A 16,527-nucleotide genomic window follows, 5' to 3' on the forward strand; every position below is an offset into this window, starting at 1 on the left:
GCCAATCTTTAAAAAAAAAAAACAGATTTTATCCCTTGAAGAATTTCATTCTTTTACGTAGATGTCGCTAAATACCAGCACAGGAGCGAGTGGAGCCATCGTGTGCAGCGTTGACGAAGGAAATAAAAAATGACAATGATGCTCTTCCTTCGTCGGTGGACGCCATTTTTTAAAGCCGTTGATCAAGAGATGCAACCTAACCCTCTAACGGCAAAGCAAGTTGTCCCGTGAAAGGTGGAATTCCCGTTTCCGGGTAAAGGGCCCACCGCCCAACGCGCACAAAAAGCCAATCCTATGGCACCAGGTTTGAGAAAAGAAAATGCTTTATTGCGAGGTCAACCAGCAAGGAGACAGGAGGCAAGGCTCTCAAGTCTGTCTCCCCAGTCCAAGGTTTGGGGTGAAATTTAAGGGATTCCGGAGGGCAGGTTGGTATGCGGAATCGCTGGCAGGATGAATTTCCATGGGCAGGGCTCCAAGCAAGACCAATTGTGGTAAAGTGTGGAGAAGGGCTTTCAAGTCAGATCTTCCTGGACAGCAGACCCCTCGCTTCTGGAAAGAGTCCATCTTTCAAGTTCCGTTTGCATCCCGGTCCTTTTGGCTCCGTGGGCGGGAATCTTTGGCTCAGGCGTTATTTCAGGTCTAAATTTTCTCTTCCTCGTGTGCTCCGGCTACACGACGTGCAGTTTTGGCTGCTGCCCCGGAAAACAACTTTAGTGTTCTGTTGTTGATAAGATGGGGTCAGTTGAAACTGGTCCCGTGGTCTCATCACGGGCTTCAACTCATCCAAGCCAAAGAGCAGCTGTCAGCATCGTTCACTGTGTGCCAATACGTGTTTGACATATTGGCTCATCGCACCAATGCTGAGCATGCTTCCTCGTTAGTAGAAAAAAGCCACTGGGCATTCAGTGAAAAAAAGAACAAAAGTTGGATGTGACCACTGTAAAAACTACATAACAACATAGACTGTAATTGCAAGGAATTTTATAAGCAAATTCTGCAAAAAGAAGAAGCCATTAAAGGGAACCAAAACATCGGGGACGTATAATTAAAGAGAGAGCTATGTAATCTGGATGGCCCTTCATTTATTTCAGATACTCAGCGAGTGGCTCTCTGTGGGGTAAAATACCCGAGTTGGGTTTCCAGGAAGGAGGCGGTGAGAGAGCCCGGCCGGCAGGGCGTCCACGAGGAGGTGCCCCAGGGGTCGTCCCCTGGAGAGGAGGAGGAGGAGGCAGGTGGCCCAGAGGGAGAACCAAGCGGTGACGCAGCCCAACGACAGCCGAAGCCCGGCCTGTGGGGAGCTCTGAGCTAGAACAGCCCTGCTGGGTGGCCCCCATTTGGGCCAGGATGGCGGCACCCGTACACCAGCCCAGCTGTCCTGGGAGGTGTGGCCTCGGGCACCGTGCCCTCTGCCCACGCACCCTGTCGGATGCCTTAGGTCAATGACTGCCTCGACGCCCCACAGCCACCCTGTGGGGTAGGTTTGTTGTGTCCATTCTACAGAGAGGAACACTGAGAGGTCCGGGGACTTGCTCAAACTCACGCTTGTAATTGGGGACGGGGCTGAAATTTGAGCCCAGTTCTGCCCACCAGTCACCACACTAGTGTGACTCCCGTACACTCACTGGCAGCCCGTTTACATAGAAAACTGTACCCTCGGGGATTGGCCCCTGAGATCCCCCTTCCCGGGGAAGCCCTGAGTCCTCCGGCCTGAGGCCGCTGGAGCTGGGGGCCGTCATTTGCGGATCTTGACCTCACAGTATTCAGTGGTGCTGGTGGCCTCCTGGTCACGGGGCTCCCGGGGCCTCAGCTCGCAGAAAGTGAGGGAGGCATAGTGGAGCTCCTCCTCTCCCACGCCCGGGGCGGCCACAGCTGGGGGCAGGCGGTCTAGGGAGCTGCCTGGCAGGCACTCGTATTGGTCAGCCTGGGTGGAGGGGAGAGAAGAGGCTCAGATGAGGATAACGGTGGCCGGAAGGGAGCAAGGAAGGCCCACAAGCAAACCTGGAACCTGAGCATTGAGTCTCTCATCTATTCATTCCACAAACTGGCTGAACCCCCATTCATTCCTTCATTCATTCACTCAACAAACATTTGAGAGTAATGATGCCTGGCTCTTGATAATCAAGTGCCAGCCTCCTAGATTGCTTACAACAATCCACTGGGGAGACCCTGTTATCCTCCTTTATCAGATAGAGAAACTGAGGCCAATAAATACCCCAAAATCACACATTTAGTTGTTGGTAAGGTCAAGATTCATACGCAGGTCTCTCTGCCCCATGCCCACTGCCTTATGGAACAGCTCCCCTGCTCCAGGCCCTGGATATGCAGTGGGGAACAGAGCAGACGCCATCCCTAAAGCCCCACAGCTTGCAGTGCGGGAAGCACACATTAAAGTAGTAGTCAATTATATGACTATCTAATTGCAAATGGTGACAAGATGCACAGGAATGGGGCGGGTGGTGTGAGAAGGGTAGGGATTTGCTCAGACCTGGACTGCCCTCGGGGACCACTCAGCATTTCGGAAACTCAGGTAAACGCAATCGCAAAATTGTGTTCTGAACCCCAAAATCAAAGAATGTTGTGCAGTAAAGGGTTAACCTCGCCCAAAGCAAGCTTCAACCCTTCGCCCAAGCACCCGGCAGGGAATCTCTGACCTTTGGACTGTCCTGCCTGATAGGAGTGTCTGGGTTTACCTGGGACCTTGGGCCACGAGAGACAGTCTATGCTGACAACGGTGATTGACGGTGGGGCCTCGGGCCACGTGGTATCACCCTGACCCCTGGACTAAGGTCAGCCACATGGGCGGTCAGCCATGTCTACATGACCAACTGCCAATAAAAACCCTGGACCCCGAGGCTCAAGTGAGCTTCCCCAGTGGGCAGTACCCTGTCTGTGGGCACATGTCATTGTGGGAGAAGTAAGTGCCATCTTCGTGACGCCATTGGGAGCCACCCTGGAGGCTCATTCCTGGTCTCTCAGAACCCAGCCCTGTGAGCCTTTCCCCTCGGCTGATTTTACTCTCTGTCCGTTTGCTGGAATAAACCATAACTGGGAGCACAACAGTTTTCAGTGAGGCCTCGGAGCAAGTTATTGAACCTGAGTGTCTTGGGCACCCCTGAGCTTGCATTTGGCGTCAGAGGGAGAGTGGCCTGGGGGACCCCTGAACTTTGTTGTAGACAGTTATGATCCTGGGGAGATCTCTTTGGCAGCCTGTGTTGGGGAGGAGAGTTAGAAAGGAGGAGGAAAGTGGGTCACGGGCCCAGAAAGAAATGAGGAGGTGGCGGTAGGGAAGGTTCCGTTGGAGCTGACACGGTGAGATGGACGGGCGTGGGGGTCCTTGGCTCTGTGAGAGGAGATGGAGAGCAGAGGGGAGGCGAGTCCTGGGTCACTGGACCTGGGGACTGAGTTGATGGGGACCGAAGAGCAAAAGCCTATTTATGGCATGATCACCATCTAAGTCATCAAGAGGGGTGTGGCCGTGGGGACGTGGCCAGATGGGATCCTGATGGACAGAGAGCTCATCACTCACCGGGGAGATAGGACCCAGCCTGGAGGGGGCATCCTCACCAGCTGCCGCCTCGGGTGCCGCCTTCCTGCAGGTCTTCACTCTGAGGGGGGGAGGCCGGGACCGTTGACCAGCCGGCTGGCTCAGAGCTTGGAGTGTGGCTACGGTCCCCCTGCTTAAGAGGCTGAAAGAGCTGACCAAGGCCGGGAGGTGGGGGACACACCTAGCCTGATGACTTTCATAATGACAACAGGGGCCCTTCACGGATGGCTGGGATCGGGGGGCGGGAACAGACCCTGCTCTGATTCTCTGGCCCCAGACCCAATTCTCACAAGCTCAGCACCGTCCAGATTCCTCCAGCTGGGGCCGTCTGGGATCCCGGGACCTGGACCCCTGCCCACTGCCAGCACCCACCCTCCCTCCTGGGGACGACACTCACATGAGGAAGAGGACACAGGTGCAGAGACTGAGCAGGCCGGCAACACCAGCTCCCCCGACAGCCCCCAAAACGAATCCTTCCCGGAGCTCGGGCTTCCCTGCCGACGAGTGGGGTTTGGGGTGACTCCCCTCCAAACCCCAGCACCCTCATGCCCCCTCCTCCCACAGAACTTGAGCTGTCACGTTCCTCAGCTCCCAACCAGCTAAAGAACGGGACTCTGCCCCCCCAGCCCTTCCTCTCACACTTTCCCATCCAGGCCCCAGCCGCTCCCCCTCCAAGCTTCATCTTCTCTAGGATGGAGAGTCCTTCCTCCCTAAGCCTCACCCCTCGGCAGACCCCTGACCTGGCAGCAGCAGGACAGTCATGTTCCGGGCCCCGTGGACATTCGTGGCCTCGCAGCTGACTCTGAGGCCGGAGCTGAGCCCCTCGATGAGGCTCAGGGAGCTGTTGGCCCAGGGCCCGGAGGAGCTGGAGGTGATGATGAAGGAGGCGTTGCTGCTGTTCCCCTCCAGCAGACGCTCCCCCAGCCGCCAGCGCAGGGAGGGGGCCGGCTGGGCTCGGGATGAGCAGCCACAGTGCAGACCCTCATCCTCCCAGGAGCAGGAGGGTCCCAGCAGCTGTGGGGGGTCTGTGGGGAAGGAGGAGAAGTCAGCGGTGCCTCTGCCTGCCCAGGACTCCCCTCCCTGGTCCTCCCACACTCACAGTGCACAGAGAGGTGCAGGGAGACGCGCAGGGAGCCCCGAGGATGCTGAGCTTGGCAGATGAATTCGCCTTCATGCTCCGACTCCACCCGGGGCAGCTCCAGGAGCCCGGGCCTCGAGGCCTGGAGGGGACTCAGGGTCTGGTTCCCCTTGACCCAGCTCAGTGTAGCCGGAGGGTTGCTGTCGGCGACACAGACCAGGCGCAGGGACTCCCCTTCCGGGATGGTAAGAGACGAGCCGTTCCCTGGGTATTTCAGTTCTGGAGAGAGAGAGACAGAGAGAGACAGAGAGAGACAGAGAGACAGAGAGACAGAGAGACAGAGAGAGAGAGAGCACACTGAGCTCAGGCCTGAGGCTCAGAAACTCTGCTCCTATTTCTCTCTCCTCTCCTTTGCTTCTGTTTTGTTTTGTTTTTGAGGAAGACTGGCCCTGAGCTAACATCTGTGTCCATCTTCCTCTACTTTATATGTGGGACGCCTGCCACAGCGTGGTTTGATGAGCGGTGTGTAGGTCCACACCCAGGATCCCAACCCGTGAACCCCAGGCCGCCAAAGCGGAACGTGCGAATATGACCACTACGCCAGGGGCCGGCACCTCTCCTTTGTTTCTAAGTTGGGAAGCGACCTCCACAAGGAATTTGTTGAGCAGCTTTATTGAGATATAATTCACATACCATGCAGTTCCACTTACATGCCATTTAAAGAGTCGGGCAACCATCACCACAATCGATTTTACAATGTTTTCATCACCCCAAAAAGGAAAAGGGGAGCATACGAGAGAGTGTGGCTGGAGAAATCAAAGCGTAGCTTAAAGAAAGCAGCCTGTACCCTCGCCTCCCCCGGTCCTTCCACCCCGCAGCCCTAAGCAACCACTGACCACTTTCCATCTCGATGGCTTCATCTGGATTCGTCTAGTCTGGACACTGTGTGCAAATAGAATCATCTAGTATGGGGCTTTTGTGTCTGGCTGCTTTTGCTCCTCATGTTTTCCAGGTTCATCCACATTGTAGCGCCTGTCAGAACTTCCTTTTCATGGCTCAGTCACATCCATCGTCTGGATAGACCAGTCTTTGTTTATCCATCCATCCATTGACGGACACTGGGTTGTCCCTGGACCTCTTTTTTTTTTTTTTTTTTTTTTGAGGAAGATTAGCCCTGAGATAACTGCTGCCAATCCTCCTCTTTTTGCTGAGGAAGACTGGCCCTGAGCTAACATCCGTGCCCATCTTCCTCTACTTTATACGTGGGACACCCACCACAGCATGGTGTGCCAAGCGGTGCCATGTCCGCACCCAGGATCCGAACCAGCGAACCCCGGGCTGCCAAAGTGGAACGTGCGCACTTAAACGCTGTGCCACCAGACCGGCCCCATCTCCTGAACCTCTTTGAGGCAATTTGTCCTTGTCCACATGTCTCTCTCCCCTTCCTGAACAGTTCAGCATCCCTCATCCAGGCGTCCCAAATTCAAGGGCCGAATCCTTCAAGGTTCTCCGGGACCCGATCTCTACCTCCTCGTCTCCTTTCCCCCGTTATCTCAGGATAAGCAGGAAGTTCATATTTTGCATCCTAAAAGTCACAAAGGAGGAAGGGGTGTTGGGAACCAAGTCTCCCCGCCACACGGACCCCCCAGGCAGCTAATTCCTCTTGCCAGAGGCTACGCGTGTTTATGCAACTGTTCAGAGCAGCGCTGTTCACGTTAGCCACAAGGAGGACACAACCCACGTGTCCGTCAACGGACGGATGGAGAGACAAACGGTGGTCCATCCAGACAGTGGAATATTATTCAGCCACAAAAAGGGACGGAGCCCTGATCCAGCCTACAATGTGGATAAGTCTTGAAAACATAATGCTGAGTGAAAGAAGCCAGACCCAAAAGACCACATCCTGTAGGACTCCATTTATGTGCAATGTCCAGAAGAGGCAAATTCATGGAGACGGAAAGGAGACCGTTAGTTACCCCGGGCTGGAAAGAGGGAGGAACAGGGACTGGCTGCTTCATAGGTACAGAGCTTTCCTTGGGGTGACGAGAATGTTCTGGAACTAAATAGAGGTGGTGTCTGCACAACATTGTGAATGTCTCAAATGCCAGTGAATTGTTCACTTTAAAATGGCTGATTTTGGGCTGGCCCCGTGGCCGAATGGTCAAGTTCACGCGCTCTGATCGGTGGCCCAGGGTTTCGCTGGTTCAAATCCTGGGCGCGGACATGGCACCACTCATCAGGCCACGCTGAGGTGGCGTCCCACATGCCACAACTAGAAGGACCCACAACTAAAGTATACAACTATGTACCAAGGGGCTTTGAGGAGAAACAAGAAGAAAAAAAGAAGATTGGCAACAGATGTTAGCTCAGGGCCAATCTAAAAATAAATAAAATAAAATGGCTAATTTTGTTATATGAATTTAATTTCAGTTGAAAACAATAAATAGGCAGGAACACGTATGTTTCAGTCCTATTAACATGATGTTTTCAAAAGCATGGTAAATTAAACATCGCGTAGGGATTCAAACATAGGAAGTAAAATTACAAGAAAAGAGAAGGAATGTGGACGTGTTCATTAACGTGATTGTGGTAATCGTTTCACAGTGTGTATGTATATCAATCATGTTGTATGCTTTAAATATACACAATTTTTGTGTCAATTATACCTCAATCAAAAATAAAGTTAAATAAAAGAAATGAGAATGGGGCCGGCCCAGTGGCGCAGCAGTTAAGTGCGCACGTTCCGCTTCGGCACCCAGGGTTCATGAGTTTGGATCCTGGACACGGACCCACGCACTGCTTGGCAAGCCATGCTATGACAGGCATCCCACATACAAAGTAGAGGAAGATGGGGATGGATGTTAGCTCAGGGCCAGTCTTCCTCAGCAAAAAAAAGGAGGATTGGCAGCAGGTGTTAGCTCAGGGCTAACCTTCCTCAAAAAAAAAAGCAAAAAGAAATGAGGAGACAAAATTCAGCATAGTGGCTTTCTCTGAGGCAAGACGGAAGGGCTCAAACTTGGGAAGGGGTATTTAGGGTGCCCCAAAGATGGGGTTGCCGTTCTTTTTCTTAAGCTCAGTGGTGAGAACCAAGGCATTCATTTTATGATGGTTCCTCATAACTTGCACATATTTGACAAAAAGTCTTTTGAGGGAATGAAGAGTAAGGAAAAACCATATGTTAGAGAGTGTATGTCAGGGGCTCCCATCTCTGCTCTCCCTGCGTCTCTCCACGGGCCACCTGCTCCTGTCCCCACCTTGGGGAGGGGATGCCCCGTCCTACCTGTGCAGTTTCCCCGGAAGAGGCTGATGGTCAGGTCCCGTGGAGCAACTAGGACAGTGACACAGTGACGGATGGAGTCAGAGCCAGCCCTTCCGCCCGCCCCCTCCGCACCCCGGGAGGCACGGAAATGGAAAGGGAATCAGAAGGAAGCCTGTGTCCTTCCTGCCGTGGACCCCAGGCCTGGCCTCTGGGGCACCGGCGCTCAGCCCCCTCCCAGCCCTTCCCCTCGGCCCTCAGGAAACACTCACAGGACACGCTGAGGGTGAGGGTCCCCTCGGTGCTGACGCCAGCCCTGGGAAAGGTGACCCGACAGGTGAGGTTGGTGCCGTGGTCCTGTGGGCGTGGGGTGAGCGAGATCTCCCAGGAGTTATAGGCCCTCAAGTCCAGGCCCGGGGCTCCGAGGGCGGCCCCCATCCAGGAGACGATGGGGGGCGTCGGCTGGAAACAGGCCCCCGGCACGGAGCACGTCAGGTGGCTGCGGCAGCCAGATTCCAGGGGCCGGTCGATGTGGATGTCGGGGGTCTGTGTCAGCGCTGGGGAGGAGAGCGGGAGAGGCTGGATCCCCATGGGACCCTGCACAGACCACGCCCCACTGTCCTCCTTAAAGATGCAGGGCCAGGGGGCCGTTCCTGCCCCCGAGGACACGCTCCGCCCATCCCTGGAGACCATTCCCTACCTCTCACTGTCACGGGGACCAGGACACTCTTGTGAGTGTTTCTCAAGTCCCCTCCTCTCTCCAGTTGAAAATAATAGAGTCCACCGTCCCCCTTCTTGGCGCCTGCGATGCTCAGAGAGCAGTTGTTGGTCTTGGGGTCCCCGGAGAGGAGGAATGGAAACTTGGTCTTCGCTTTTCCTGTCCTGGCTGGGTTGTTTGTGGCCACGAGAACGTCCTTTGGGGCACTAAACCTTTTCTGGAACCAGGAGCCGTAGGCAGGTGCGGGGTCATTCAAGCCAACCCCGATGGAGGACACCGTGCAGGACACGAGGACGCACAGGCCCTCCTGCACCGTCACCGACTCTGGCACTTGTATCTCCACCCTCGGATTCTCCTGCAGGGACCCTGGCAGGACACGGAGGCTCAGCTGCAGCCCCAGCCCCCTGCCCGGCCCAGGAGCCCTGGCCCTGCACCCACTCACCTGCCCACAGCAGGGGCGGCAGCAGCAGCAAGAACATCTCCAGGGGCCTCGGGGCTGGGCCTCCCCCTGGGACCGTCTGGCCTCTGGAGCTGCCTGTCAGTCCACAGGAAGCTCCAACAGGAAGCTTCTGAGAGGGGAGGGGTCAGTGACCATCCACAGAAGAGGAACTGAGGAATGCCAAATGTCCCAGAAGGTCCCCTCTTCCGACTTCTCCTTTCACAGATGGAAGCCACAGAGCAGAGAGAGGATGGGGGGGCGGGGCACTGGTCTTGTCCCAAATCAGGAAGGAGCCGCTCCAGGTCGGCCTCAAGGGGAGCGAGGTCCCAAGAGATGCGCTGTCAGGAGAAATAGTGAGTAACAGCTTCAGGTAAGGTCATTCGTTCACTCAGTCATTCATTCATTCATCGCCAGGCAGACATGGACTCCATGCAGGCGCTGGAGGCCAAGACTAGAGCAGGACCCCCTGACTCCTGCCCTCAGGGCATCACCCTTGCGTGACCCCAAGCCCAGTGCCCCCACGAGCTCCCTACCTGTCTTGGGGCTGTGTCTACACAAGGCTCCCAGCTCCACAGTGAGAGCAGCCAGCTGCACAGGGCCACGAGCTCCAAAGGGCTTCCCGCTTGGGGTTTGATGCTTTGAGGTCAACATCTTGAAATCCTTAGTCATTTTATCCTTGAATTCATGTTCTGTAGGTGAACTCTAATGGGAGAATGGGGCACGCACCAGGGGGCTTGAGACCTTGGACCACATGCGGTCATATCTCTGCCACCTCCCCACCTCCTCCATCTCCATGACAGGGTCTCAGCCCCACCTCACTCCCTATGCCCCCACCTAGGCACAGAGAGGGTCTGGGTGATGCTGAGTTGAGAGGCAGGAGCCCAGGCACCCTGAGGGATTGGACATTAACCAGCAAATAAAAACCACTTTGGAGGCCAGCCTGGTGGCACAGCGGTTAAGTTCGCATGTTCCACTTTGGCAGCCTGGGGTTCGCTGGTTTGGATCCCGGGTGTGGACATGGCACCGCTTATCAAGCCATGCTGTGGTAGGCGTCCCACATATAAAGTAGAGGAAGATGGGCACGGATGTTAGCTCAGGGCCAGTCTTCCTCAGCAAAAGGAGGAGGATTGGCGGCAGATGTTAGCTCAGGGGTAATCTTTCTCAAAAGAAAAAACCCAGAAAACCACTATGAACAAAATGTGGTCCCTCCACACAATGGAATGTTATTCAGCCATAAAAAGGAATGAAGCACTGAGAGATGCTGCAACATGGATGAACCTCAAAATCATCATGCTTAGTGAAAGGAGCCAGGCACAAAAGGCCACATATTGTGTGACTCCATCTGTATGAAACGCCCAGAATAGGCAAATCCACAGAGACAGACAGTGGATCAGCAGACACCAGGCCTGCAGGGAGTGGAGTATGGGGAGTGGCAGCCAATGAATTGGGGTCTCCTTTTGGGGTGATGGAAAAGTTCTGGAACTGGGTAGTGGCGATGGTTGCACAACATGTGACTTCATGTCACTGAGTTGTGCACGTTAAAATGGTAAATTTTATGTGGCCACAACTTTTTGAATGTTAAAAAACAAAACATCACAACAGGTCAAAAGAGAGAGGCCATGAAAGAAAGGAAAAAGGTTTTTCCTGCTTTTCGTCAAAGGGGCCCCCCATCTTCGTTTTGCTCAGGGGCCTGCAAATCATTTAGCCGGCTCTGGTGAGAAGCTTCCCGTCTCACACCCACCGTGACAGGAGGGCGTGGTCAGCACTGCCCAGGGCTTGCTGGATGCGCGTCCCTCTCCTGAGAGTCAGGACCACATGAGAATGAAGGACAAATACCTGCTTGCATCCAGCCCAGCTCCTCAATTTAGCAGCTGTGCATCTAGTAAAGAGCTAGCCTTACCCAAAGAGAGGTCTAGCCTTTGCCTGAGCTCCTGGGAAGCGACCCCTAAGCCCTTGGCATGTCCCGCCTGATAAGAGTGACTGGTATGGGGCCAGCCCGGTGCCATAGTGGTTAAGTTCGTGCACTCTGCTTTGGCAGCCCCAGGTTCGTGAGTTTGGAACCCGGGCACAGAACTACACACCGCTCATCAAGCCACACTGTGGCAGCATCTCACATACAAAATAGAAGAAGATGGGCACAGATGTTAACTCAGCGACTATCTTCCTCAAGCAAAAAGAGGAAGATTGGCAACAGATGTTAACTCAGGGCCAATCTTCCTCAGCAAAAAAAAAAAAAAAAAAAAAAAAAAAAGCACCACTTGGCTTACCTGGGGCCTTGGGCCACACCAGATAGTCTGTGTAACAACATGATTATGGTGGGACCTTGGGCTGTGTGGTATCAGCTTGACCCCTGGAGGGGCTGGAGACTCAACAACTAAGGTCAGCCACATGGGCGCTCCATGCCTGTGTGACCGACCCTGTGTCAGTTTCCTGGGGCTGCCGTGGCAAAGTACCACAGACCACACTTACAGAAATTTATTATCTCACCGTTCTGGAGGCTAGAAGTCTGAAATCAAGGTGCCAGCAGGGCTGGTTCCTTCTGAGGGCCATGAGGGAGAATCTGTTCCAGGCCTCTCTCCTGGCTTCCGGCAGCTTCCAGCTTTCCTCAGCTTATAGATGATGCTCTCCCTGCGTCTTCACATGGTCTTTCCTCAGTACGTGTCTGTGTCTGTGTCCAAATGTCCCCTTTTTGTAAGCACACCAGTCCTACCGCATTAGGGCCCACTCTCATGGGCTCACCTTAACTGATCACCTGCAGAGATCTTATTTCCCAATGAGGTCGCATTCACAGGTCCCGGGGGTTAGGATTCCAACACCTTTTCGGGGGGACACGTCAACCCATGACAGGCCCTCAGTAGAAGCCCTGGACCCCAAGGCCCAGAGGAGCTTCCTCTGTTGGCAACACTCCATACACATCGTCACCGTGTCACCGGGTGTGCTGCTCAGCTTCGGGCTGCCATGGAATTCCACAGACTGAGCAAGAAACAGCAAAAATTTACTCTCTCTCAGTTCTTTTTTTTTTTTTTTTTTTGAGGAGGATTAGCCCTGAGCTAATATCTGCTGCCAATCCTCCTCTTTTTGTTGAGGAAGACTGGCCCTGATCTAACATCCGTGCCCATCTTCCTCTACTTTATATGTGGGACGCTGCCACAGCATGGCATGCCAAGTGGTGCCATGTCCACACCCAGGATCCAAACCAGCAAACCCCGGGCTGCCAAAGCGGAACATGCAAACTTAACCGCTGCGCCACCCAGCCGGCCCCTCTCTCTCAGTTCTGGAGGCTGTGAGTCCAAGATCAAGGTGCCGACTGGGTGAGGGCCCACTGCCTGGCTTGCGCGTGGCTGCCTTCTCTCTGTGTCCTCCCATGGCAGAGAGAGAGATTCCTGGTGTCTCTTCTCATCAGAACACCAATCCTATCTTATCAGGGCCCCCCCCCCATGATCTCATCTAACCTTCATGACCTTCTTGGCCCTATCTCCCAATGCAGTCACGTTGGAGTCACCATTCAATGTGTGAATTGAGGGGGACACAATTCAGTCCATGGCACTGGGAGAATTAAGTGCTGTCCACACGACCCCACTGGGGGGGGACCCTGGAAGCCCACGCCTGGCCTCGCCTGGACGCAGCCCCGTACACGTTTCACTTGCAGATTTTAATCTCAGTTCTTCCACTCCAATAAACCACGAGTGGAATGGTTTCTCTGAGTTCTTTCAGTCCTTCTGGGGGATCACTAAAACTCGGGGTGGTCTTGGGGAACCCCCATAACAGTCTGCTTCCCCCATCAGGCTGTGGTGCGGAAAACCACGGTTTTCTGAAGTCGGGGCGCAGGTGCCCGCCTGCCTGGGTCTGTGGATTCTGCGTCCCCCATCTCGGCGCCCTCGGTGCGCCCGCGGGTGGACATGCCGCAATGTGCTCGGAACCGGCCCAGAGCTTGTCTAGGTTGGGACAGGAAAATTGCTGAGATTATCACAAATACATAAAAGGAAATGGGACGAACCGTCCGACACCTCACAGAGAGAGTATCACTTCCCTTTCGTCTGTAAGCAGTTCCTCACTTCGCTTCTCAACCGCTCGTCTCTAACCACAAGGCACCATCGCTTTTACCCAAATGGTCCCAGGTTGGACCACAAGGACACCACCCAGCATCAGCAGAGCCCCTAACCCGTGGCTGGTTGACCCAAAGTCACCGCATCCCCTGCCCATCCTTCTTGTTGACACTGTGACTGCATCATCCATAGCCCGGCCTGGACCCCACGGACAGCAGTCCGGGAAAGGGCCTCGGGGGCAGGAGGAAGGATGCCGGGACCTCCGTCTGACTCAGTCACTCTGTTTTGTCTTGTTTTGAGTCACTTTTTCAATTTCTGCAGAGTTGCAAAATGGGCCCCTAAAACTTCCCTTCTTTCAAATCAACTAAGCAATTCATTGCTTTTCCAATAGATGGTCAGAAAGAGTGGGGTGTGGTGGGGGGTCAGCCACCGGCAGGATTCCAGGGACCCAGGACCACATGGCCTTGACACATAGCATCACCCAAAGTCAGGAAGTGTCCAGCAGAGGAGAGAAACCCCGTTCTTTCTCTTCCATGGGAGACCTCATTGCCCCGGGTCTCCGTGGCGTGAAAGCCAGGTCCACTTGCCTGGACACGGGGGCCCCCCCCTTCTCAGGAGAAATATCAGGGTGGAGTGTCTAGCCCGGGACTCACAATGAAAAACACCCAAACGTGTGCGTGTAAGTTTGTGTGTGTGTGTGTGTGCGTATGCATGTGTCCCTCTGTCCGTGTCTGAATGTGTGTGTCCACTTTGTATGTATGTGTATGCGTCTTTGTATCTGTGCATCTGCCTGTGGGTGTGCATGTCTGTGTCTCTGAGTGTGTGTTTTGTACCTGCGTGTCCATATGCGGCAAGGATATCTATTTGTGTGTGTGTGCGCGCACACATGTGAGGCATCTGAAACCAGCCTCGTAGGCTAATCCTGAGAGGAGGACATGTATCTTGGGTACCACGTTAGGGGTTTGGGTCATTATTTCTGGAGCAACAGGAGCCGTTCAAGTGTCTATAAGCAGAACTGTGCTTATAGTTAAGGAAATATTCAGTGTTTCTCCAGAGGTGTTCACCCATTGATTGTAGAAGGGTCCAGAAGTGGCTGCCCACAGCCTCTGGCTCATCCCGCTCAGCCTGGGAAGGCGCATCTTTGCATCTGGCGTGGCTCACTGACAGCCACCTGCCCGTCAGGCTGAGCTGGGCCCAGGAGGGGCTCAGATGAGGTGCAGGGATGGGATCCCTAGGACCACAGTGCTGTGACATTGCCCAGGGAGAGACAGAGGGTGTGGCGAGGGGTGGGGCCGAGAGAGCCCGTTTCTTTCTCTCTCTTCCCACAGACAGAATCAGAGAAAGTGCTATAGCCCAGGTGGAAGATTCAAGCAGACGGTGTATGCAAGAAGCTGAATAACGGCCCCCAAGGATGTGCACGTCCTGGTCCCCAGAACTCGGGAGTATGTCACTTCGAAGGCAAAAGGGACTTCGCAGGTATGATCACGTTAAGCATCTTGGGATGGAGGAATTGTCCAGATCGTCCCTAAATGTAGCCACAAGTTTATAAGAGAGAGGCAGAGGGAGATCCGACTACACAAGGACAAGAAGGATGTGTGACAACAGAAGAGACTGTAGCGAGGCTGCCGAGGCTCAAAGGATGCTGGCGGCCACCAGCAACCGCAAGGAGCAAGGACCACATCCTCCCCTGGAACTTCTGGGAGAAACCCACTTGCCGACACCTTGCTTTGACGCCCAGGAGACTCCCGAACTGTAAACGAAGAGATTTTCATTGTTTTAAGCCACTATGTTTAAATTTAAGCCCTGCTCCCTTGACGGGCTCTAGTGGATGAGCCGTGTCTTTGCCTTTTCCAGCTTCTGGAGCTGCATTCCTTGCTCCATGGCCTCTGCCTCCGTCTTCAAAGCGAGTGGGGTAGCATCTCCTGTCTCTGATTCCGCTTTCTTCTGCTTTTCCATCACATGGCCTTCTTCTCTTCTGTGTTCAAAACCCCCTCTCCTTCCCTCTTCTAGGAGTGCTTGTGGTTGCATTTAGGGCCCACCTAGATAATCCAGGATGATCTCTCCATCTCAAGATGCTTAGCTTAATCACACCTGCAACTTCCCTTTTGCTATATAAATGAACATTCACAGGTTCCAGCGATTAAGGCCTGGATATCAGGGCCGGCCCGGTGGCGCAGCGGTCAAGTGTGCACATTCCACTTCTCGGCGGTCTGGGGTTCATCAGTTCAGATCCCGGGTGCGGACATAGCACCACTTGGCAAGCCATGCTGTGGTAGGCGTCCCACATATAAAGTAGAGGAAGATGGGCACGGATGTTAGCTCAGGGCCAGTCTTCCTCAGCAAAAAAAAAGAGGAGGATTTGCAGCAGATGTTAGCTCAGGGCTAATCTTCCTCACACACACACACAAAAAGACCTGGCTATCTTTGGGGGTCATTAATCAGCCACGGGAAACACACATGGGGAGGGATGAGCACACGTTGCTTTTTCCTGTCCAGGACCCTCGAGCATAGGGAAAGGGGGGGTGAGCTTTCTCTTCTCCAGCCTGCCTGGCCTCCAGGGGGCTACGAAAGACCCTGACAGCACGTCTTCCTCCAGGAGAGTTGAAATTTGACAGCCAAAGAAAATAAACGATTCCACTGCACCAATGGCCAAGCTGCTCCTTTCAGACCGACCCTCCCACAGATAGCAAATAACTTATTTATTAACAGCAACAATTCTTTACCTCTGGATAAACTCTGAAAACGGTTACCTGCAACAGTGAAGAGCAACCAAAGGGAGGCAACTTCTGAAATAGATTAATGCTCGGGTGAGGGGGACAAAGGTCCTCTTAGATCCCCTTCTGTAATGCTTTCTGTCTGAAGGCAGATCTTAATGGGTCTTGGTCACCACAAGGGATGAATAAATCTTTGATAAAAACCAGCCATCCTACTGGTTGATGAACTAGAGGGCAGAGTTTGGGGAACCACAGTAGCTGGAAAAGGAGGGAGAAATCCTGGAAAAGGAGAAAGTCACATAGGGGAGTCCCAAATATTGCGTGTAAAGTCTTCCCAAATTTCTGGTGACCCTTAAGCAACGCACACATGTGTCAGAACCCCAAGCATCCAAACTAAGGCTAAAGGAACTGAACAGAGATTTGGGCTTCTGTCCAGCTTGGAGGAGACAGAATTTAGTGAGCGTTCAGCCAAAGAAGCTGACCTCCAAAACAAGACACCTTAGAGGGACAAAACATAATCCACAACATATAGTTCGCAATATCCAGGGTACAAATCCAAAACTACTATAAAGGCGAAGAAACGGACTCAACATAAAAGACAATCGGTGAAGACCAACACACAAAGATAAACTAGATGTTGGAGTTTGCAGACGAGTATTTTAAAGCAGCCATTATAACCATGCTCGAAGACGTAAAGAAAAATATGGTCATAATGAATGAACACATATGAGC

General features: G+C 53.6%; 1 protein-coding gene across 3 annotated transcripts; it reads right to left on the reverse strand.

The window, feature by feature from the left end:
• Nucleotides 1-221: 221 nt before the first annotated feature.
• Nucleotides 222-9,091, reverse strand: SIGLEC11 (sialic acid binding Ig like lectin 11). Of its 3 annotated transcripts, XM_046680475.1 has the most exons (9): nucleotides 9,039-9,091; nucleotides 8,579-8,962; nucleotides 8,151-8,435; nucleotides 7,903-7,950; nucleotides 4,644-4,901; nucleotides 4,285-4,569; nucleotides 3,942-4,038; nucleotides 3,527-3,605; nucleotides 222-1,921 (listed from the first exon to the last, which is right to left on the reverse strand). In XM_046680475.1, the coding sequence occupies exons 1-9, from the start codon at nucleotides 9,073-9,075 to the stop codon at nucleotides 1,733-1,735; spliced, it is 1,662 nt and encodes a 553-aa protein (XP_046536431.1). In that variant the 5' UTR covers nucleotides 9,076-9,091; the 3' UTR covers nucleotides 222-1,732. The 3 variants fall into 3 exon arrangements, 2 of the variants coding, with proteins under 2 accessions (XP_046536431.1, XP_046536432.1); XM_046680476.1 differs by lacking the exon at nucleotides 3,527-3,605 and having other exon boundaries at nucleotides 1,765-1,921; XR_006891412.1 differs by having other exon boundaries at nucleotides 1,874-1,921; nucleotides 3,565-4,038.
• Nucleotides 9,092-16,527: the final 7,436 nt, after the last annotated feature.

The sequence above is a fragment of the Equus quagga genome, chromosome 13, assembly GCF_021613505.1.
Source record: "Equus quagga isolate Etosha38 chromosome 13, UCLA_HA_Equagga_1.0, whole genome shotgun sequence".
Classification (NCBI taxonomy): domain Eukaryota; kingdom Metazoa; phylum Chordata; class Mammalia; order Perissodactyla; family Equidae; genus Equus; species Equus quagga.